This window comes from Gouania willdenowi, chromosome 6 (assembly GCF_900634775.1).
Source record: "Gouania willdenowi chromosome 6, fGouWil2.1, whole genome shotgun sequence".
In the NCBI taxonomy this organism is placed as follows: Eukaryota; Metazoa; Chordata; class Actinopteri; order Blenniiformes; family Gobiesocidae; genus Gouania; species Gouania willdenowi.
This window is the reverse complement of record NC_041049.1, coordinates 36,947,576-36,966,406: the sequence shown is the minus strand read 5'-3', so window position 1 is coordinate 36,966,406 and position 18,831 is coordinate 36,947,576. Positions and strand designations below refer to the sequence as shown.

At 44.8% G+C, this 18,831-nt stretch overlaps 1 protein-coding gene across 3 annotated transcripts; it reads right to left on the bottom strand.

Moving 5' to 3' along the window:
• Positions 1–451: 451 nt before the first annotated feature.
• On the bottom strand, positions 452–18,587 carry parp16 (poly (ADP-ribose) polymerase family, member 16). Of its 3 annotated transcripts, none has more exons than XM_028448705.1 (7): positions 18,468–18,587; positions 14,513–14,709; positions 2,396–2,533; positions 1,860–2,066; positions 1,457–1,628; positions 1,246–1,390; positions 452–1,171 (listed from the first exon to the last, which is right to left on the bottom strand). In XM_028448705.1, the coding sequence occupies exons 2-7, from the start codon at positions 14,699–14,701 to the stop codon at positions 1,036–1,038; spliced, it is 987 nt and encodes a 328-aa protein (XP_028304506.1). In that variant the 5' UTR covers positions 14,702–14,709; positions 18,468–18,587; the 3' UTR covers positions 452–1,035. The 3 variants fall into 3 exon arrangements, with proteins under 3 accessions (XP_028304506.1, XP_028304507.1, XP_028304505.1); XM_028448706.1 differs by lacking the exon at positions 18,468–18,587 and adding an exon at positions 17,626–18,178; XM_028448704.1 differs by lacking the exon at positions 18,468–18,587 and adding an exon at positions 16,845–17,259.
• Between the last annotated feature and the right edge of the window lie 244 nt (positions 18,588–18,831).

The window sequence follows — 18,831 nt, the reverse complement described above, 5'->3', positions numbered from 1 at the left end:
ATTAACAGTTCACGCTTCAACTGTGGGCTGACTAGTGTTAGCAGTCCAGGTGGAAGGATAATTATCTTATTCATTTTCATTGGTTAGCCACGCACGATGGAATGAGTGACAGTCAATCACAGGTGTAAATCAATGAGATTCATGCAAGTCGTTGCAAGAACAGGATGACTGGCCATGTAATTACTCACCATGAAAGGGCAGCCTTACAGAGGCCAATGCGTCATTTGTGGCAATACATGGAAGCTCCTAACTGCAGGTCTATTTATATAAATATATAGCTTCCAATGTTGTCACGCTGTTTCTAGTTTGTATTCACGTACCCCCATGACAATTTGCGTATCTCTGGAAGTAACCGTACCCCATTTTGGGAACCAAGGCTCTTGACATGTTCTTTACATAGAAGTACCAGATTATAACCACCTGTTACTAAAAGTTAGAACAAATCAATCCCTTTTAAATGAAAAATCAAAAGACTTTATTTCAAAAAGCAGATTACTATAACCCATTGAAAAAGTCAACATGCAACCTAATTTTGAGCCCTGACCCATAAATTAGGAACCAGAGTTAAAGAACTGTCAGCTTTTTAAACTGTTGTTGCAAATTACAAAAAAAAGTATGTAATAAAAGTAGAGCGTAATTCCTGAAGAGCAGATTAATCAAAAACAAACACCAGTCCAGTACACAATGGTTTGAACCCTTGTTCATAAAGAGACTGTAAAAACTGTGCAAATAGTTAGAAAAAGATACGTCTTCTTCAGGTCATTTGCGTAGAGGCCAAAACTACCCACTATTCATTAATAAAAGAAAACTAAGTAAAACATACACTGAGAATATATTTAGCTCTGGGTACACCCAACAGCCCAACGCAGGAAACAATCAGCAGTAACTTGCCATTATCTGTAGCCGTTCTTACAAATGCTAAGAAGAGCTGTGTCAGAAAGGAGAATAAAAGATGCTAAAGATATGGTCTCCCTTCAGTCAATCCAGGAAGGCACAGCAGATCTCAAAGGTCTGAGGTTGCACGTCCAGACATTGTCATCTAAACAGTCTACTCCAAAAGGACATGAAGGAATTGGAGTTCAAGGCGCCAATGAATACTAGCAGCAATAGGTAGAGGCTCATCATGATGACAAAATGATGTCTAGTCAGCCAAGAGTTGCTGCGAGAATGTCTGAAAGCAAGAAACAGGAAAATGTTTAGCCGGGAAACCAATCATGAAGTTAATCAAGGACAGTAGACACTCACCTGGTCAGGTGACTCCTCTGAGAGTAAACAAGTAGGTATTTGACTCGTAAAAGTTGATTGTTGGTTACTATGAAGTATTTCTGTGGCACTTCCCCTCCTTCACTGTTTTTTGCTTTTGAGCGCTGCTTATCTACAATCTCTGAATCTGAGAATAAAGAAGAAAGTGTTCAAAATCCAGTCATTCATACTAACGTGGATTCCAGAAACACACCTTTCCTCCTCACATGGCACTTCACATCCGGGTGGTCGATGATTTCACACAAGGCAACGCAGCTGAGCAGAGGGCCGAGGAGACTCTTCTGCCAGCCGCTGCTGTGAGGGCTGTAGAGGATTGCCATGCTGAGATCACTGGTGAGGTAGGTTCCCTCTCCAAATAAAGAGTTCTGCACAGAGATAATGGCAGACACCATCCCATGGCTTTCTAAGGGTCACTTTGTAGATCTAATCAGGTTAGTGAGCAACCAGAAAAAAAGACCCCTGTAAGGGGGCTTTCTGAGCTATGTATCTTTTAGAGACATATTTTATTTTCTGTATAAAAACTGATGCATAAATAGATATATTATTGTGAGAGTTCTGCCACTCTGGCGAAACAACTTGCTGATGTCTGCTCTGACCTTATTGAGGTGGCAGTGGAGCCCGTTATGGATGATTGAGTGAAAGTTTTCCAGGCGACTTCCATGGAATGCATAGAAGACATCTCGTCCATCTCTGGAATTCTGAAAACGGGCGTTCATCTGATCGGAATATTCCAACTCAAAAAGGAAGTCCGGCAAAGGGACAGGATTCCCCTCACTTTCGGTTAGAGTGCCGATGTTGTTGTACTGGTATGGGTTAAAAAAAAAAAAAAAAAAAAAACACAACACCCTCATTCTGATCGGAGCTGCAGGGCAAGAGTACATTACAAGACACATTCACACCCATTGTCAACTCACAGAGAGCTGCACTGACTGATGAACTCCAGGGGGAAGCCCCTTATAGGTTGTTTTTTTAAATTAGCATTACAGGATTATTATTATTATTATTAATAATAATAATAATAATAATAATAATAATAATAATAATAATAATAATAATAATAATAATCTCAATTTAAAAGCAATTCTTATAAATTGGCTTAATAAAACAATAGTAACACTTATTTTTGACTTACATCTTCTTTCTGTAGCGTCTTCACAGCAAAGCTCTTTGAAAACAGAACCCAGTGTATGAGAGCCAGATGATGATCTCCCTCTGCTGGTCGTAGCCTCACCAAGTCTCTGATACCAGGCAAAGAAGTCACATCTGCCAACTACAGAATAACACAAGCCTTTCCTTTAACAGTAAATCTGCAGTTGGGTCAAGCATGTCTGCATCATATCACTTTACTTTAATCTGTGTGGCTATGCATTTAACATCATCTGGACCTGTCATCACAAATGTTGCTCATACTTGTGCATGTTTGTGCATTTTCTGAAAGATTCTGCTTTGTTTGGAAATAAGCTCTATACACTGCCATCATAAACCTGTCAGTCTGATCAGTTAAGTTAAAGCTGATAACCGGAGTTTCGGAAAAATCTATGTTTATGTATGATTCTTTTGAATTGCAAAAAAATACTGATCTTATACTATGGTCTACTGCCGGTGATCATTCATATACGTCAATGTATACAAATCCCGCCTTCCTCCTATAGGCAAACGGAAACAAGCGCCGTGATCGCCCAGCCAATAGGCTTCGACTTCCTGTAGCGGAGACTGTCAATCAAAGTTGAATGCGGAACTGTGTACGGAAACAAGGCCTTGCGTCACAACAGCAAACAGGTAAATATGATTTTGGCTCTTACCTGACCCATAGACCTATATCAGTAAACTGTCAAGGTAAACTGTCCCATTCTAGAAGATATTGTAACAGGCAGACATTGAAAAAGGTAAAGCATTCAAGGAATGATCAATCATGAACCTAAATTTAAGGAGGGGATAATGTTCCATCGCTGTATAGCTTAATTTATCTTCAAATTAAGCTCAAACATTTTAGATAGATCTTTTGGTAATATAACTTCCAAATATTTAATGTAATACATCTCCCACTTCCAGTTATATGCAGTCCTAATTTCAGTTGGAGGTTCATAATTTAGTGGTAATACCAGAGTTTTGTTGATATTTATTTTACATAAAGAAAGTTGCCCATATTCCCTTAACAGGAATAGTTAATAGTTAGTTTCTATTTTGATCCCGTTTCATATTACTGTTTCATAAACAGCAGTTTTCTCTGTATTTCCTGCATATTTATTTAATCTAGCTTGCCTCTTATTTTAGTAATTTTGCATTTGGTCCAGTCTTTTGATGTTGCTGAATGTTCTTTTTGGAGTCTTTTCAGGTCATCTTCAAGGTTTTAAAGGGTCTGTGTTTCTTTTCATATGAAGCGATTGATATTATTTTACCTATTATTACCACCTTCAATACATCCCAAACTATTAATGGTGGCACCTTCCCGTTATCGTTGTGTTTCAAGTACAATTTCATTTCAATCCTTAATTTTTCCTTGATAGTGGGATTATTCAAGATACTGCTATTCAATCTCCATAGAGTTGTCCGGGTCTTATTTTCCAGACACACTGCTGTGTAGACTGGATTGTGGTCCGAGATAGTGGCAGGACCTATTTCATAGGGATGTAACTATCTCTAAATCTCACGGTTCGGTATAATCACGGTATAAACCTCACGGTACAATAATTATTACAGTATTGTAGGAAAGCTTACGGTTTTACAGGAAGGCTCACAGTTAGCAGCAATGCTAACAATAACAAGAACGATGACCATTAAAAAATTGTCTGTTCACCATTTTGACAGTATTTGTCATACTTTTATATTCATAACATTAGAAACTGAATACAGCCTATTACCAATACTAAAAATTCAAATATGGTCAAGAACACTTAAATGCAACACAGGTATAGAAACAGTTTAGTAATGTCATATCATGTGTTTAGTTTAATTTGAGGTTTTTCTAGAGAAAGATGAACAAGTGAACATTTGAGGTTAGGACAAGGAGGAACCGCGTTGTCAACATTTATTTATTTGACAGGGACAATGCAATTCAATGTAGGGGGATGATAGCAGCCAGCTTGAGAGAGTGAGGAACAGAACCAGTGGAGATTGATAAGTTAATGATTCAGAGGGGAAATGATAGGGAAGCTACTTCTAATTAAACCAGAAAGAACAGGGTCCAAGGAGCAGATGGGAGTTTTATCGCCATCAAGAATTTTTAAGAGTTCGCTTGATGAGAGAGGGGTGAACTGAAAGAGAGGCTGGGGAAGGTGAGGAGAAGGTGGAGGTGCTAGTGACCTATGGGGGGAGTGAGGATGCTGTAGATGGTGTTAACTTTGGATTGAAAGTAAGCAAGGAGTGAGTAGCATTTGGAGACTGTGAAGGATGTTGATGTATTATCACTGGGTTTTAGGAAGTTGTTTATTGTGGGGAAAAAAAACAAGTTTTAGGGTTTTTGGAGCCAGTGTGTATGAGATTGAAGTAGAAGTTGGATCGGGCAGTGTTGAAGGCGTCTTTGTATTGCAGGATGTGTTCAGTGTACATTTGCAGATTGCAGTTAAACCAGTTTTTCTATATAGTCTCTCAAGCCGGCGTTTGCAGGATTTCATTTTATGGAGTTGGGGAGTGAACCAGGGCACTGAACGAGTAAGAGACTATTTTGGTTTTTATGGGTGCCAGTTCATTAAGACAGGTGGAGAGTGTGTTATTGTAGCTGGTTACAAGTTCGGATGGATTTTCAGACAGTGGGGGAGGGCTGGAGGCTAGTTTGGTGGCCAATGTATTTGAAAAAGCCAAAGGAGAAATGGAGTTGAGGTTTCGAAAAGATATAGTGCATGTTGTTTTGGGGGTGGGGAGAGGGATGTCGATGTCCAGTGTTATGACTAGGTGATCGGAAATGTGGAGATTTTGGCTGGAAAGGTTATGGATAAAGAGGCCGGTAGAGCAAACCAAGTCCAGGATATGACCATGGGAGTGAGTGGGAAAATGTACATGTTGGGAGAGATTAAAACTGTGAATTACATGGAAAATGTCTAAAGCAGGTTTGCAGTTCTATTTCATCCCTGCTGACCGCCAGAGGCGGTGCTTTAAGCACTGAATATTCCCCTTCGCGCATGCGCAGTGCGAGTATGTATACCAACAATGTCACCAGTGACCCCTGGATGACCCAGAGGAAGTTTATATCTTCCGGTGTCACTCCAGGGTACTTTCCCTATTTTTTTTTTGGGCGCAGTTACTGGAATACTGTGCATACAGCTGCCGTCGCTAGTAGCTCCGTGACCGTGGTAGGTCGGAGCAGCGTGCATTCGTCCTCCAGGAGCTGCGACGGTGAGTGTTTGGGTAGCGGTAGCTTCACCCATTAGCAACCTGTGTTGGCACAGGCTGCGTTAGCGCCACCTCCCCCCAGCATATGGTTTGTGTTTGGTCCCGACGACACACGCTGACAAGGTAAGTAGCCGCTTATTCGGCAGATCAACGGTTGTCTTTATAAAAATGAAAGAGATGGTCGGTGAAGGCTGCATTAGAGCAGCCTACTCCTGAAATTTAAGTTAGCCGACTTTATTTGTTTGCCCGGAGCCCAGCGTGGATTTGTTTACATTAGCATCACCGGCTAAGCTAGTATCATCTTCTGTTAAAGAGCCCAGTCTGGGTGAGGACCACAGTACAGTGGTTGTTTTTTATTTAGTATATTGGGCCTCTACTGTGCAGGCAGCGTGCGCGCTCCCTTCCCCAGTATACGGTCCCTATACTCGCCCAACCTACGGCGTCCACGCTCAGGCTAAGCCGAGGAGTGCAGGGTGATACCAGACAGGCGGCATGCGCGCCCCCTCCCTTTGTTGAATACCTGTGTTGAAATCAGTGACTTCTCAGTCAAGCTACGATGGATGGCTCACATATCTGCACATCTTGTGGGGTTTCTTTACAGCCAGAGGATGGCCACGACCTATGCCCCACATGCCTTGGCCCTGAGCACCTGGGGGAGGCGCTGTCAGGCAATCCCTGCATGAACTGCAGCTACTTGCATCGGGCGGCCTGGGTTGGCAGGTTGGCGGGGGTGGAAGGCTCAGTTGCCGTAGTCGACCTCCCCCCAGGCCAGCCACCTCAGACCCGTCAGACAAGCTCCAAGAGGCGGGCAGTGGCTGCGGCAGCTGCCCCCTCCAGGAAGAGAACGAAGTCTGCCCACAGTGGGTTATCATCTAAAGTTGAGCAGCTGTCTGCTGAATTGGCTCAGATGAGATCCCTGCTGGCCGACAGCCAGCCGGTGATTCCCCTGGTGGCTGATGCGGCACTCTCTCCCCCAATGCCAACGCTGCTGCCCGAGGAGGATACACTCTCTTTGGCTGCTTCGGCTAGCCAATTCTGTGATAATGGGGAGAATTTGGATGTCGGATCCCAGGTGTCTGAGCATGGCTCCCACTCCTCGGATCACAGTTCGGGGGCCGAGGTGGAAGACAACTCCATGCGCACTGTCATGCGCCTGGCTCTATAGCGGCTGCACACAGTTGTCCCACAACAGGCAGAGGCAGCATCTGCAAGTGCCTTCTTCAGGCGCAGGCCTGCCCCCACAGCTTTCGCTATTCCTCATTCAGAGGATTATCTGAGGGAGTTGCAGTCCTGTTGGAGGGACAGTAAGGCTTGCTCCCGTCTCTCTGCAGATGGGCGGACCCTGGCAGCCATGCATGATGCAGCGGGGGCCGGCCTGGATCGCACTCCTCCCATCGAGCCTGCCATCGCTTCTCTTATTGTGCCCCCAGATGAAGCACTTCGAAGGGATGCTAGGTGTCCTCGACCCCAGTGTCGAATAACCGATGACCTTCTCACGAGGGCTTATGATGCTGGAGCACGTGCTGGTTGCAAGGGAAACTCCCTATCACACCTCATGTTGGCCCTCTCAGCCTCACTGCAGGAGGGCGGTGTACATGCCGATGTGGTCACCTTCTGTGATGCCTCATTGGAGGCTTTTGGGCTCATGTCCAGAGAGCTTGGACGAATAGTGTCCAGAGAGCTTGGACGAATAGTGTCCAGAGAGCTTGGACGAATAGTGTCCAGAGAGCTTGAACGAATAATGTCCATCTTAGTCCAAGCTCGTCGTCAGGTTTGGCTGTCTCAGTCAAACTTAACGGAGGCAGCCAGGAGAATGCTGCGCAGCCTCCCGGTCGAACCAGGGGAGATATTTGGTCCAGCAGCCCAGGAAGCGCTGGAACGGACCATCCAGGCGGGGCAGACCAGGCAGCAGCTTGCCCGGCTTAGCCGGATGCCTCCCCCTGATAGACCCCCGGCCGGCAGGCTGAGGGGCCCCCCGGCGGTTTTTCGCAGCCACATGCCGTCGACAACTCCACTGGTCGTCGTGATGCCCAGCGTCCCGCACGGAGACCAGTCCGGGATTTTCGGGGCTCTGCTCGCCTGCCCCCCAGACAATTTCAAGCTCCAGAGCCCTTCCGCCCTCCCACTAGGGCCCCGAGGGGCAGAAATTGAGGCTTTGGGGCCAGCGGTCGGACTTTTTTTGCATCAGCAGCTCCAACAGTGGGCTACTCATGCTTCAGACCCGTGGGTGGTCGCCACCCTAACCTACGGGTACAAACTTCAATTCTGCCGTCGGCCCCCCCACATCCGGCCGGGTCAGAATGACATCCATCAGCGACCCGGCAAAGGTTCTCGCATTAGACTAGGAGCTGTCTGCCCTCCTGGCCAAGGGCGCCATCGAGCCTGTAGACCCTGGGTCAGATCACCGGGTGTTCTACTCAACGTACTTTTTAGTGACAAAAAAAACAGGCAGATTCCACCCAATCCTAGACCTCAGAGGGTTGAACAAATTTCTGAAGGTCATACCTTTTCACATGCTGACCACAGCAGATGTCCTCAGAACGGTGTCTCATGGGGACTGGTTCACATCAATAGACCTCAAGGACGCGTACTTTCACGTCCCAATTGCTCAGCAACACAGGCAGTTTCTGTGCTTCGCATACCGCGCCCGCCGCTGGCAGTTCAGGGTGCTGCCCTTCGGCCTCTCTCTCTCCCCAAGGGTCTTCACAAGGTGTGTGTCTGCGGCCCTAGCACCTCTACAGTCTCGGGGCTTGAAGGTTCTCCCATACCTGGACGACTGGCTGATCTGTGCTCCATCCCGGGTCCAGGCGTCACAAGACACAGAGCGTCTCCTGTCCCATGTGGCTCGACTTGGACTCAAGGTGAATGTGGAAAAAAGTTGCCTGGTGCCATCCCGGGTCACAACTTTCATCTGGGTTTTAATGAACAGTAACTATGACGGCAAAACCCTCCCCCCACCGTGTGGACGGTATTTTTCGCCAGCTCGCCTTATTCAGGGAGGGTCGCTGGCTGACCAATGTTTCTTTCCTCCATCTTTTGGGCAAGCTAACGTCAGTCTCGGGGGTAGTTCCTCTGGGCTTGCTGTCGCTGCGCCCACTGCAGAGGTGGCTGAACAGTTTTCACTTGGATGCCAAGCGGCACAGGAGCAGGAGGCTCATGGTCTCGCAACAGTGTCTTTGCGCCCTGGCTCCGGGGAGGGACAGGGCTTACTTGCTCAGGGGCATTTCTATAGGCTCCGTTCCATCTCGCAGGGAGGCCGTTACCACAGATGCATGCCCTTCAGGATGGGGTGCGGTGTGGCAGAGCCGGACGGCCCAGGGGCGTTGGCCTGTGGAAGACCAAGGTGCACACATCAATGTGTTGGAGCTGCGTGCAGTTCACCGAGCTCTCAAGCACTTCTTGCCGCATCTGAGGGACAAGCATGTCCTTGTGCGGTCAGACAACACGTCTACAGTGTATCACATAAACCATCAGGGTGGTACCAAGTCTGCACGGCTGCTGGAAGTGGCAAGGGAGCTCCTCACATGGGCAGCCCCCCGCTTGATCAGTATACGAGCAATGCATATACCGGGAGAGCAGACCCACTTGGCGGACTTACTCTCCCGTCGGAAACCTCCGTCAGGGGAGTGGCACCTCCACCCGGAGGTAATGGACATTATATGGAGCATATTCGGCAGGGCAGAGGTGGACCTCTTTGCTTCGGAGCAGTCGACCCACTGCCCTCTGTGGTTCTCCTTAGTCGAGACAACCAGTCCTCTTGGCCAGGACGCATTGGCTCATCCTTGGCCGGATGGCCTCCTGAATGCCTTCCCTCCGTTTCCTCTGATTCAGCTGGTACTCCACAGGGTCCTTCAGGAGGGCCACAGGATCCTGCTTGTAGCTCCCTTCTGGCCAGGAAGGAGCTGGTTCCCGCTGCTGCACAGCCTCTGTCGGGGCACACCGTGGCGCCTTCCCGACAGGAGGGATCTCCTGTCCCAACTGGCCGGGCGGATACTATAATGAATGCAAGAGCGCCGTCTACTCGCCTCCAGTATGAGAACAGATGGAAACGGTTTTCCGACTGGTGTACAAGGCGGGAGGTGGACCCTGTGCACTGCCCTGTGCCAGCTATTCTGGACTTTCTCCAGTCCCTTCTGGACAAAGGGCTTTCTCATTCAACGCTGAGAGTCTATGTCGCAGCAATATCTTGCAGACATGTAATGGTCGACAATGGCACGATTGGTAGCCACAAGCTAGTGTCCCTTTTTTTTGAGAGGAGCTTGGAGGTTGCATCCTCCGAGAGTCACAAGGAATCCAGCATGGGATCTTCCCCTGGTGCTGGAGGCATTGCGCCTTCCACCGTTTGAGCCCTTGGCACGAGCAGCGCTGAGGTGGGTCACCCTTAAGACTGCGTTCCTTCTGGCCATTTCCTCCGCAAAGCGTCATGGGCTGCCCTGAAGGGAGTGCCCCTGGAGGACATCTGTGCTGCGGCCTCATGGCCGTCGCCAGGCCCTTTCTCCAGATTCTACAGGGTGAATGTAGCCACACCCCATCCATTGGCTGTGGTCCTTCGGCCAGAGTCCTCTGACCCTACACACTGAAGGGTGGTAAGCAGGATTCTTCGTGACTTTTCTGGTATAAGTCATTCAGTGCTTAAAGCACCGCCTCTGGTGGTCAGCAGGGATGAAATAAAACGAAGAGTTACGAATGTAACTATGGTTCTATGAATCCCGATTGACCGCCAGAGCTCTTTGTCACTCAGAACCCTCGTGTGCTCGCGAGAAGATTCTGTAGGAAAGTACCCTGGAGTGACACCGGAAGATATAAACTTCCTCTGGGTCATCCAGGGGTCATTGGTGACATTGTTGGTATACATACTCGCACTGCGCGAAGGGGAATATTCAGTGCTTAAAGCACCGCCTCTGGCGGTCATTCGGGATTCATAGAACCATAGTTACATTCGTAACTCTTCGTTTTTATTGTCAATGTGAAAATTGAAGTCACCAAGAAGTAGGATTGGTGGAGCCTCTGCCTAATCAGCTATAAAGGAGGCTGTAATGAGCGTCAGGTGTGGCGCTGGAGAACATACAGTTTTTACCATGCTAACGACACTGCGCAGATGGGGGACATCGTGTGGAGTTTACTGTTTTTCATACCATGCAATATCCTGGTTTTTGGTCAAATCATCTGCAATAAATGAATTCACATATCCAACCGGACTTCATCACTTCGGGTATTTCATTTTTAATATATATTTTGATTACAGTAACATCCACGCATCAGAGCACGCGTAAGCCAACAACTACAGCGCCACCAAGGATGGAAGAGGGGATGGCAAAGAGCTGGGTCAGAAAGTCTGTCAAATCAGAGAGAAAGGAGGTGTTTGGCTTGGGAGGATGTTAAATGACTGCATTGACTAATGGGGTGGGTTCAATAGAAGTGTTCAAAAGGAGTTTGAAATTTGACTGTTGGTTATTTTGATGTCCTTTCTGTATATGACAGCAGTAGCCCCGCGCCTCCCATCAGGGCGAGGGTTCTCAATGAAAGTGAAACCAGATGGAGTGATTTGATTCAGTGACTAATAGCCCAAGGGCTTGAGCCATGTTTCAGTAAGACAGAGAAAATCAAAGTTATTGTCAGTGATGAATTCATTAAGGATGAGGCCTTTGTTATTGAGAGAGCGTGTGTTCGGAAGGGAAAGCTTAAGGTGTCTTTGGTTGGTGATTAGCTGAGAGTTCAATGGAAAATGGCATAGATTGGCTTGGTTTACATGGGGTTTTTTGTAGTGTTGTAAAAAGGGAGATTGAGAACAGTGAGACCAGAGGGATGGAATACAGTGTGCGGAGGACACATAGTAAGAATACTTGCAAGCAGAATGCTGATGTTGAGAGAAGGAGCTGCAGAATTTTCCAAGCAGGCGCATGTTTGCATAGAGCTGCTACTGGTGCTGGTGCTAGCCTGTAACAGCTACAGCTGGTTTAGTTTCTCGAGTTGCAGTCTTTTCATGGCAGTTTGATGAAATTTGAAGTATTGCAGAAAATTCAGGCTCGCTCACAAGGAGCTGGAGCAGGCCTTGTTTTCAACCTGTGGTTGGCTGGAACCTGAGACCTGGCAGCCTTGGCTGCTGAAAGATTAACATTAAAATCTGTTCTCATTCAAACACAGTGGGTTGAAGTTCTTGATGAAGATAAGCTTCTTTGCTACAGTGACTCTGTGAGCTCTACTCTCCTGCTCTGTGCTCATCTTCATTCTCGGCATTTGTTGCAGTGTGTATAATTTTTTGTGCATGCTGCTTTAATCCCATCCAAGTAAAGACCTTTACAACGTCGACCAAGAACAGTCATGATTAAAATCAGAGGATCTCTGTGACACGTATGCTGACCGACTGAAATTGGATTCTGCTTCTGATGTGCAGCCACATGTCGAGGTGTAGGAGTCCGTGTTAAAGCTGCAGTATGAAGCATCCTCTCTCCGCTCCATTTTGAAATCGAAACTTAACCTCCCTTTTTGGTATCTATCTTTTGTAAATGCTGTTAGCAACTTTTTTCTCAATAGAAACTAGTGATAAATGTATATATGGATTTTATAATCTTGTGTTATTCTAACATGAACGCACGTATCACTCTGTAGTTACTGTCCTGAGCAGCGGCTGCTGCCGTCACCTCGTCCCCACCACAAGCTCTCATATCTTAGCTGCTGCTCAGGGCAGAGTGACAACCATTACTCCGCATCCAGACTGTAAAACTATTCCTTGAATAAACTCCTCTTAGGTTTACACATGATGTATTCTATCTTTTCTAACTCTCCCTCTGAACCCAGTACGTGGGGCAGACCCTGGGATCCGCGAGGACACAAAGCTGTCCGTTTCTTCTGAGTATGTTTGTGAATTTCGGTCTGCCTTTTTCTGCTTGATTTGCCGTGTAACTGTTGTGCCTAACGCGGCGACTTCTCCTGCTGGAATCTCCATCATTACACTTTCACCATCAATGGTATGTGAACGCACCTGACTTCAGTCTAGCAACCAATAGTAATGCCCAAGACAACCCGTGGAGCACACGTGTTTGTAGAAAGATCTCCGATTGGCTGACATCCAGCATCACGCTCTTGGGTTTGTAAACTCAATTTACAGGGCCAGGAGAAGGAGAAGAAATTCAGAACACTTTGGATTGAAATATGCTTATAGATGATTATGGATTTTATACCAAATGACAAAAAAAAAAAAAAAAAAAAACTTACATACTGCAGCTTCAATGATGTCAATGTCAATGATGACGAAATGATTTAGTTGACGCCCCTATGTCATGAAGGTAACAAAACGTTGACTAACCAAACGTAGCTTGTTTAATCATAAAACATGACTATACATGCTTTTCATTGCCATAACAAAACTGGACAAAGCGTTAGTGGGTGTGGCCTGTCAATCGTTTAAAATGCATGATAATTCTTCTTATTGTGCAGGTAATCTGTCAAAAGCTAAAAAAAAAAATATACCATCAATGCCTTGTTTTGTCACGCCTACCACTGTGGTCACTATTCACACACACGCGCGATTGAGTTTAGTCATGGGGTTCTTTAAGAACCTTCTCAATGAAGGAATATTGTTCGTGTCTGTTCTGATTTGTAAAGTTGTATGTGCAAAAACCAACAATAATGGCCACTGCTATTGTTTTAAACAGTCCCTGAATTTTACTTGCAAGCTCCATTAAAGATCATATATAAAAGAGGTTTTGTTAGGTTATATACTTTTGTTAAATAAAACAAAAAGACTGTGTGTGACTGTTGTTTGATAAATTGCTTACAGACTTTTTGTTAAATGTTTGAAAAGTGTTTGTTTTACTGGTAAATAACTTAAAAGATGCTCTCTACATGAAAGGCCAGAGCAAACTCTTCCTGCTAAGGAAGCTAAGGTCCTTCGGAGTAAAGGGGACACTGCTGAAGAACTTCCGTGACTCAGTAGTAGCCTCTAGATGCAATGAAAAAAAGTCCGCACAACTGCATATTTAGCACCCAATTTCAATTTAACTTACACCAAAAAATGTGACGTTTCGGGCTGGATGCCCTTCATCAGACATGATTGTGCTCAATAGTAGCCTCTGAAATCTTCTATGGAGTGGTCTGTTGGGTTGGAGGCATCTCTACCCGGGAAAAAAACAGGCTGGACAAACTGGTGAGGGGGGCCAGCTCTGTTCTGTGCTGCTCCCTGGACTACATAGACTCAGTGGGGGACAGGTGGCTAAGCTGTCATCCATGCTGGACAATCCTGACCACCCCCTCCAGGAGACTCTGCCACTGAAGGCGCCGTGCAGTGCTGTCAGACTGTTACACCCATGCTGTGTGAAGGAGAGATTCCACCACTCCTTCCTATCTGCAGGACATGTATAACCAGAACATTGGCAGCCAATCCACTGACAGTCAGCTAGTTTAGTGTGTATATGCATATATTCTGTTTTTATTGCGCAATGTCCTTTCTTGCAACACGTCTTCCCTCTTCCTTCTCATGTAATAACCAGAACAAAGGTTCAGAACACATAGCTCCAGTCCTATTTATACTGGCTCCCAGTCAGCCTCAGAATATACTTTACAGTTCTGCTGCTGGTGTATAAATCTGTGAATGAGTTTGGTTCAGAATACATCAGTGAGATGTCAGGTATGAGCCTAGCAGGTCTCTCAGGTCTATGGACACAGGTCAGATAGTGGAGCCTAGAGTTCACAGTAAACATGGTGATGCTACTTTGATTTGTCTTGTTAAAAGGGAGTTGTTTCTTCCCACTGTCGCTAAATGCTTGTTCATGTGGATCTTGTTGGGTTTTTTCTTTCTTATTATGAATTTTATATTTTGATAAGTGCATTGAGATGACTTTGTTGTAAATTGCATTATACAAATAAAGTTGAATTGAATTGATCAAAGCTTTCAAACTCTGCCCATTATTGAAGCCCTTACCAACTCGTCGAAGTCCTTGCTGTCATCATTCAAGTATCGAGCAGGGAAAGGCCTGAGCAAAGAGTCCCTCTTGTAGCTCTGAGCTGCTGCGACAAACAGGCTGCAGCGCAAGTCTGCTGCGACAGGGTCTCTGTGCAGACAGGAGACCACCAGCTCTCTGACCGCCTCAGGTGTCAGCGGTGGCTGCATTCTCAACACTGCAAACAAACATAACGAACAGTAAAGCATTCATAACACGGATGCACTATAATAATCCACCTGACAACATATCGGCTGATATTCACTTATTTCCGTCGACCTGATAAAACAATTTTAATTGCGAGGTCGACCCAACATAGCACAGTCAGCACTACTGCCAGTCCTACTAGGTTTTATTTAAACTATCAAAAATGTGTGGGACCAGTTGGTGGTATGGGGCTCTTTCCTGTGCACGTCAGCTGCAGCTTGTGAAATGAAAGCATGCTTGCATGTTTTTTTATTTTGCAGAAATGCTGTAATTGAATTAACTTAACAGTAGCATAACTTAGCATCTGCATTGCTTCACCTCATGGAATTAAATTCAGAGGGTCCAGCTCTTATAGTGGGGTCTCCTGACCCTCTTCCCCTGGTCAGGGGTCTGCAACCAAAAAATTACCTTCTCAATGAAGACAATACAGTGAATTAAATTCTATAGTTAAAATTATATAGAATAATGTTTGATTTAATTTGATTGATATTGATCATGTAAATGGCAACTTAAACAGTTTAAAATAAACTAAATTGACATCAAGAAATAAAACAGTATCTTGCATCTTAAAATTCTTACGCATCTCAGTTTACATGAACACAATGGTATATAAAGAATATTTTTTTAATGTATTTGAAAGGCTACAAAAGTAACTTGAATTGGATATACATGATCATGTGATCAACACATGCTAATTGCTAATTTCTTGTCACACATAAAGCATGCATATTTAACCGGCACATTGGTGGTTAAATTAATCTGTCCCCACACAATTAAAATCTCTATTTTCTTCCAGAATAGTGTTTTTGTTGGTTTAGTTAACTAACCAGGGATTTAAAACTTAAGGTCAGCCACAGGCGCAGGAAAGATGATTATCTGTAGATGTTGCAGGAGGTGAAGGAGGAAGGCGGCAGTCATTGCACAACGTGATATATTTTAGGTTAACAAATTGTTATATCTTGATTTTACCACCAGATATAAGCAGGGCTTCTATTTTTGGCGGACACTGGAGCAAGACGCATCAATCAGCACAGAGCAAATGAAGCTAAACAGGAAATTAAGCACGTACTCCGCAATAAAATATCGGGTCACTTTTCAAAATAAAACACTTCAGATTATATTTCAAGTAAATACATCACCAAAACGTCATAATGTGTAAAAACAAATTCACATCCACTATATTGATTTCTCTCATACTGTAACTGCACTGTAAACTGCAGGAACTTTGATTTAGTTCATGTTTTACTGGTGCAGTTTTATCTCTTCTCTGTTGGCTGTTGCTAAAAAATGTGGCTACGACAAATCCAGAATCCATTGACCTGTTAATCTGTTTATTGTTGCGTTTATAACATACATTTAACTGCGTTCTCATAAGATTATATAAATATTATGAGAACTGCTCTGTCTCGTGACGTCACAGTCGTTCAACCGGAGTGCACCGCAGCACACTCAAAACGCAACCGGTGTGAATTACCGGACGCCGGACAGCGGTGAAAAACCGGATCGGTGCTGTGGCGCAGCGGAGACGTATCCAGTGGAAACACAGGGTAAAGCCCGACCCGACCCTGACCCATTAACTTAAACTGTAGGCGTTTGGTTGTCATGGCAGCTCGAGTAATCTCTGATACATTGATGATGGCTTTTTATCGCGCGTGCACGTAAGTAACCCAAGGTTTACATACTCAGGGTTGATTGACCCACTTCATACCAGCTATAATGGAATCTGATACCCAGAGTTTCCCATCGCTGGGTATGTTGACCCAGAGTTTATGGATAGACTCAGAGTTTGTTAACCTTCCTTTATGGAATACCCCTCAGGTCACTGACTAGGTCCATTTAATGTCAGGATATATCTGACAAGTTGTATTTTTGCAGCACTAATGCACTAAAACAGATTTATCTAGAATTTTGACGTCTGCAGCATGAGCGTGAGCTCACAAAAGCCACGCTACAACTGAAACTAACATTAACGACAAGTGGATATTTCATCGGTTGACAAAGTTGATACACAAACTGATTACAGCGATATGTCCGAACAAAATAGTTATATACAGCTACTTTGTTTATATCTGAGTTTTTGGACAGAGATGTGTTAGTTACGCTTACCTTCTGTCCTGCTCAACTCATAGCACCGCAGGAAAAGCTAACTTTAGCATCAGACAATGATGCGTTCAGGTGCTGTACAAAATGTTGGCTGGATGTAAGGGGACACATGCTGCGTCCGAATAGTCCCTCCTATCTCCTTTACAATCCACTGTTCCTTCACCCCCGGAAGTGTTTAAGTGGCGGCCACGATAAAGAGAGTCCAAGTTCTCTTTAAGCTGAGGAAAAGAAGCTCAAAAGAAGCTTTTTAAAAAAATCTCCTTTAGCCTAGGAAACACTGATGCATCCTTTACCAAAGGAGACGAGATAATGCTGACCCACAATTAAATGCGGTGACAACGTTTAAAAGGACACGCACACCCGAGCACTGACAAGTAACGGAAATCATGTAAGTTATGCAATAACGATTCTTTTCACACTCGCTCTGGTTCAGTACTTCCGCATTAGGTCAAAGGTCAAGAAGGATATACTCGCCATTGCGGATAGTGTAAGAAGTGAGTCTGACAGAGATTTAGATTATTTTACCTGTTTGAGCGGGTAAAAGCACATTTGTTGAAACTAAGTGTTGTAGTATAATCATGAAGAGTTAATCTATGTGTGCGGTAAGTTTGATTACACTACAACATGTTATAGGACATTTATTGTATATTTTATTACTTATTTAATGAAAAAAAAAAAATCACTAAAATTACATGAATGCACTTTTTAAAAACGTAAAAAGTGTTGTAGTATAACCAAGAGGAGTTCATCGATGTGTGCTGAGTTTGATGACACTACCACTTTCCTGTGTGAAGTTATTGGTTTTTATTTTTTGTATCTTTTTCCGGTGTTGTCATTTGCAGACGAACCCTGCGCATTCCAGCCACAGTCGGCTCCGCCGGCTTGAGACCATGGAGGTCAGGGCTTGTCGTTCAGAGTCCCATCGATGGAAGAGTGTGGAAGCTGAGTAGGTCTGTCGCTTTGATACTGCTTCTCTCATCGTTTTACAAAAGTGCTCGGAGACTTGCATCATACACGGGTAGAGTCCGAATCCGCCCGCTGGAGACCCAGGTGGTCGGTGTTTTTCATTCACCAGGTGTGGAAGCGAGAGAACTGCCCTAGCTTCAATACTGCTGCTGAGCTGCTCCCATCGGGTTTTAAATGGCTCGGATCGGCCGAAAGTGGCATCGGCGAAAAACTTTGGACACCTCCTCGAGTCCATATATGTGTAATATTAATAATATGAACACTATTAAAACACTAACGATCTCTGGAATACCATTCAAAACGCTGTTAGGTTGGAAATATCAACAGAGTAAACTAGCTTGTTTACGTTTATATCCCTCTCGACCTATGACCCCCCACCAGGTCGCGCATGTGCAGTTCCAGAGTGTGAAAAGTCTTATTTAGTGATTAACTGATGCTGAGATTTCCCATGGTCAAGAAGGCATCGTGGTTACGTGCAGCTTTCTCTGCCAATGAGTGTCTTTGTTTACAAGTGACAATTCTATTCCCACGATAGTGTGAGTGTATGACGGTGTAAGACGGTTCTTTGTGTGTTTAATTTGTTTTTTTTGGCGTGTTACTACGACCTCCATTAAAGCCTGTAAAACTGTGATAACGGCTCGAGTCACGTCTTTACAATACCTTTGGACTATGAAGTGATATTGTGAAATATCCAGCAGCTCACAGCACCACATACTAACACAGAACCTGTGTGGACCAGAGTGGATTATTAATAATGTTGCGATCGTGAGATAAAACCATCAAACGGGTCATCCCTGCGCGTCGGAAGGAAGAGGAAGTTACGTCTGTGTGTGATTGACGGGGGAGCAGATACAGAATACAGTAAGCAAAGCATTCAACTCTGAGCCAGATAGCAAAATAATATTAATTTTGCCATCAAAAGCCTTGTCTCAATGTTGTTTTTTTTAGTTTAGTTTTTTTAAAGAAGGAAACCAATGTTCAGATGTTATAGTTTTCAATAAAGAAACAAAATGCTTCAAAGTCT

Bases quoted from the DNA above. Each gene is read 5' to 3' on its own strand.
- parp16 (XM_028448705.1), bottom strand. From the start codon at position 14,701: ATGCAGCCACCGCTGACACCTGAGGCGGTCAGAGAGCTGGTGGTCTCC. The intron at 2,534-14,512 runs GTAAGGGCTTCA...GTTATTCTGTAG, and splicing joins GCAAGGACTTCGACGAGTTG to TTGGCAGATGTGACTTCTTT. The intron at 1,172-1,245 runs GTGAGTGTCTAC...TCTTGCTTTCAG, and splicing joins CAGAGGAGTCACCTGACCAG to ACATTCTCGCAGCAACTCTT.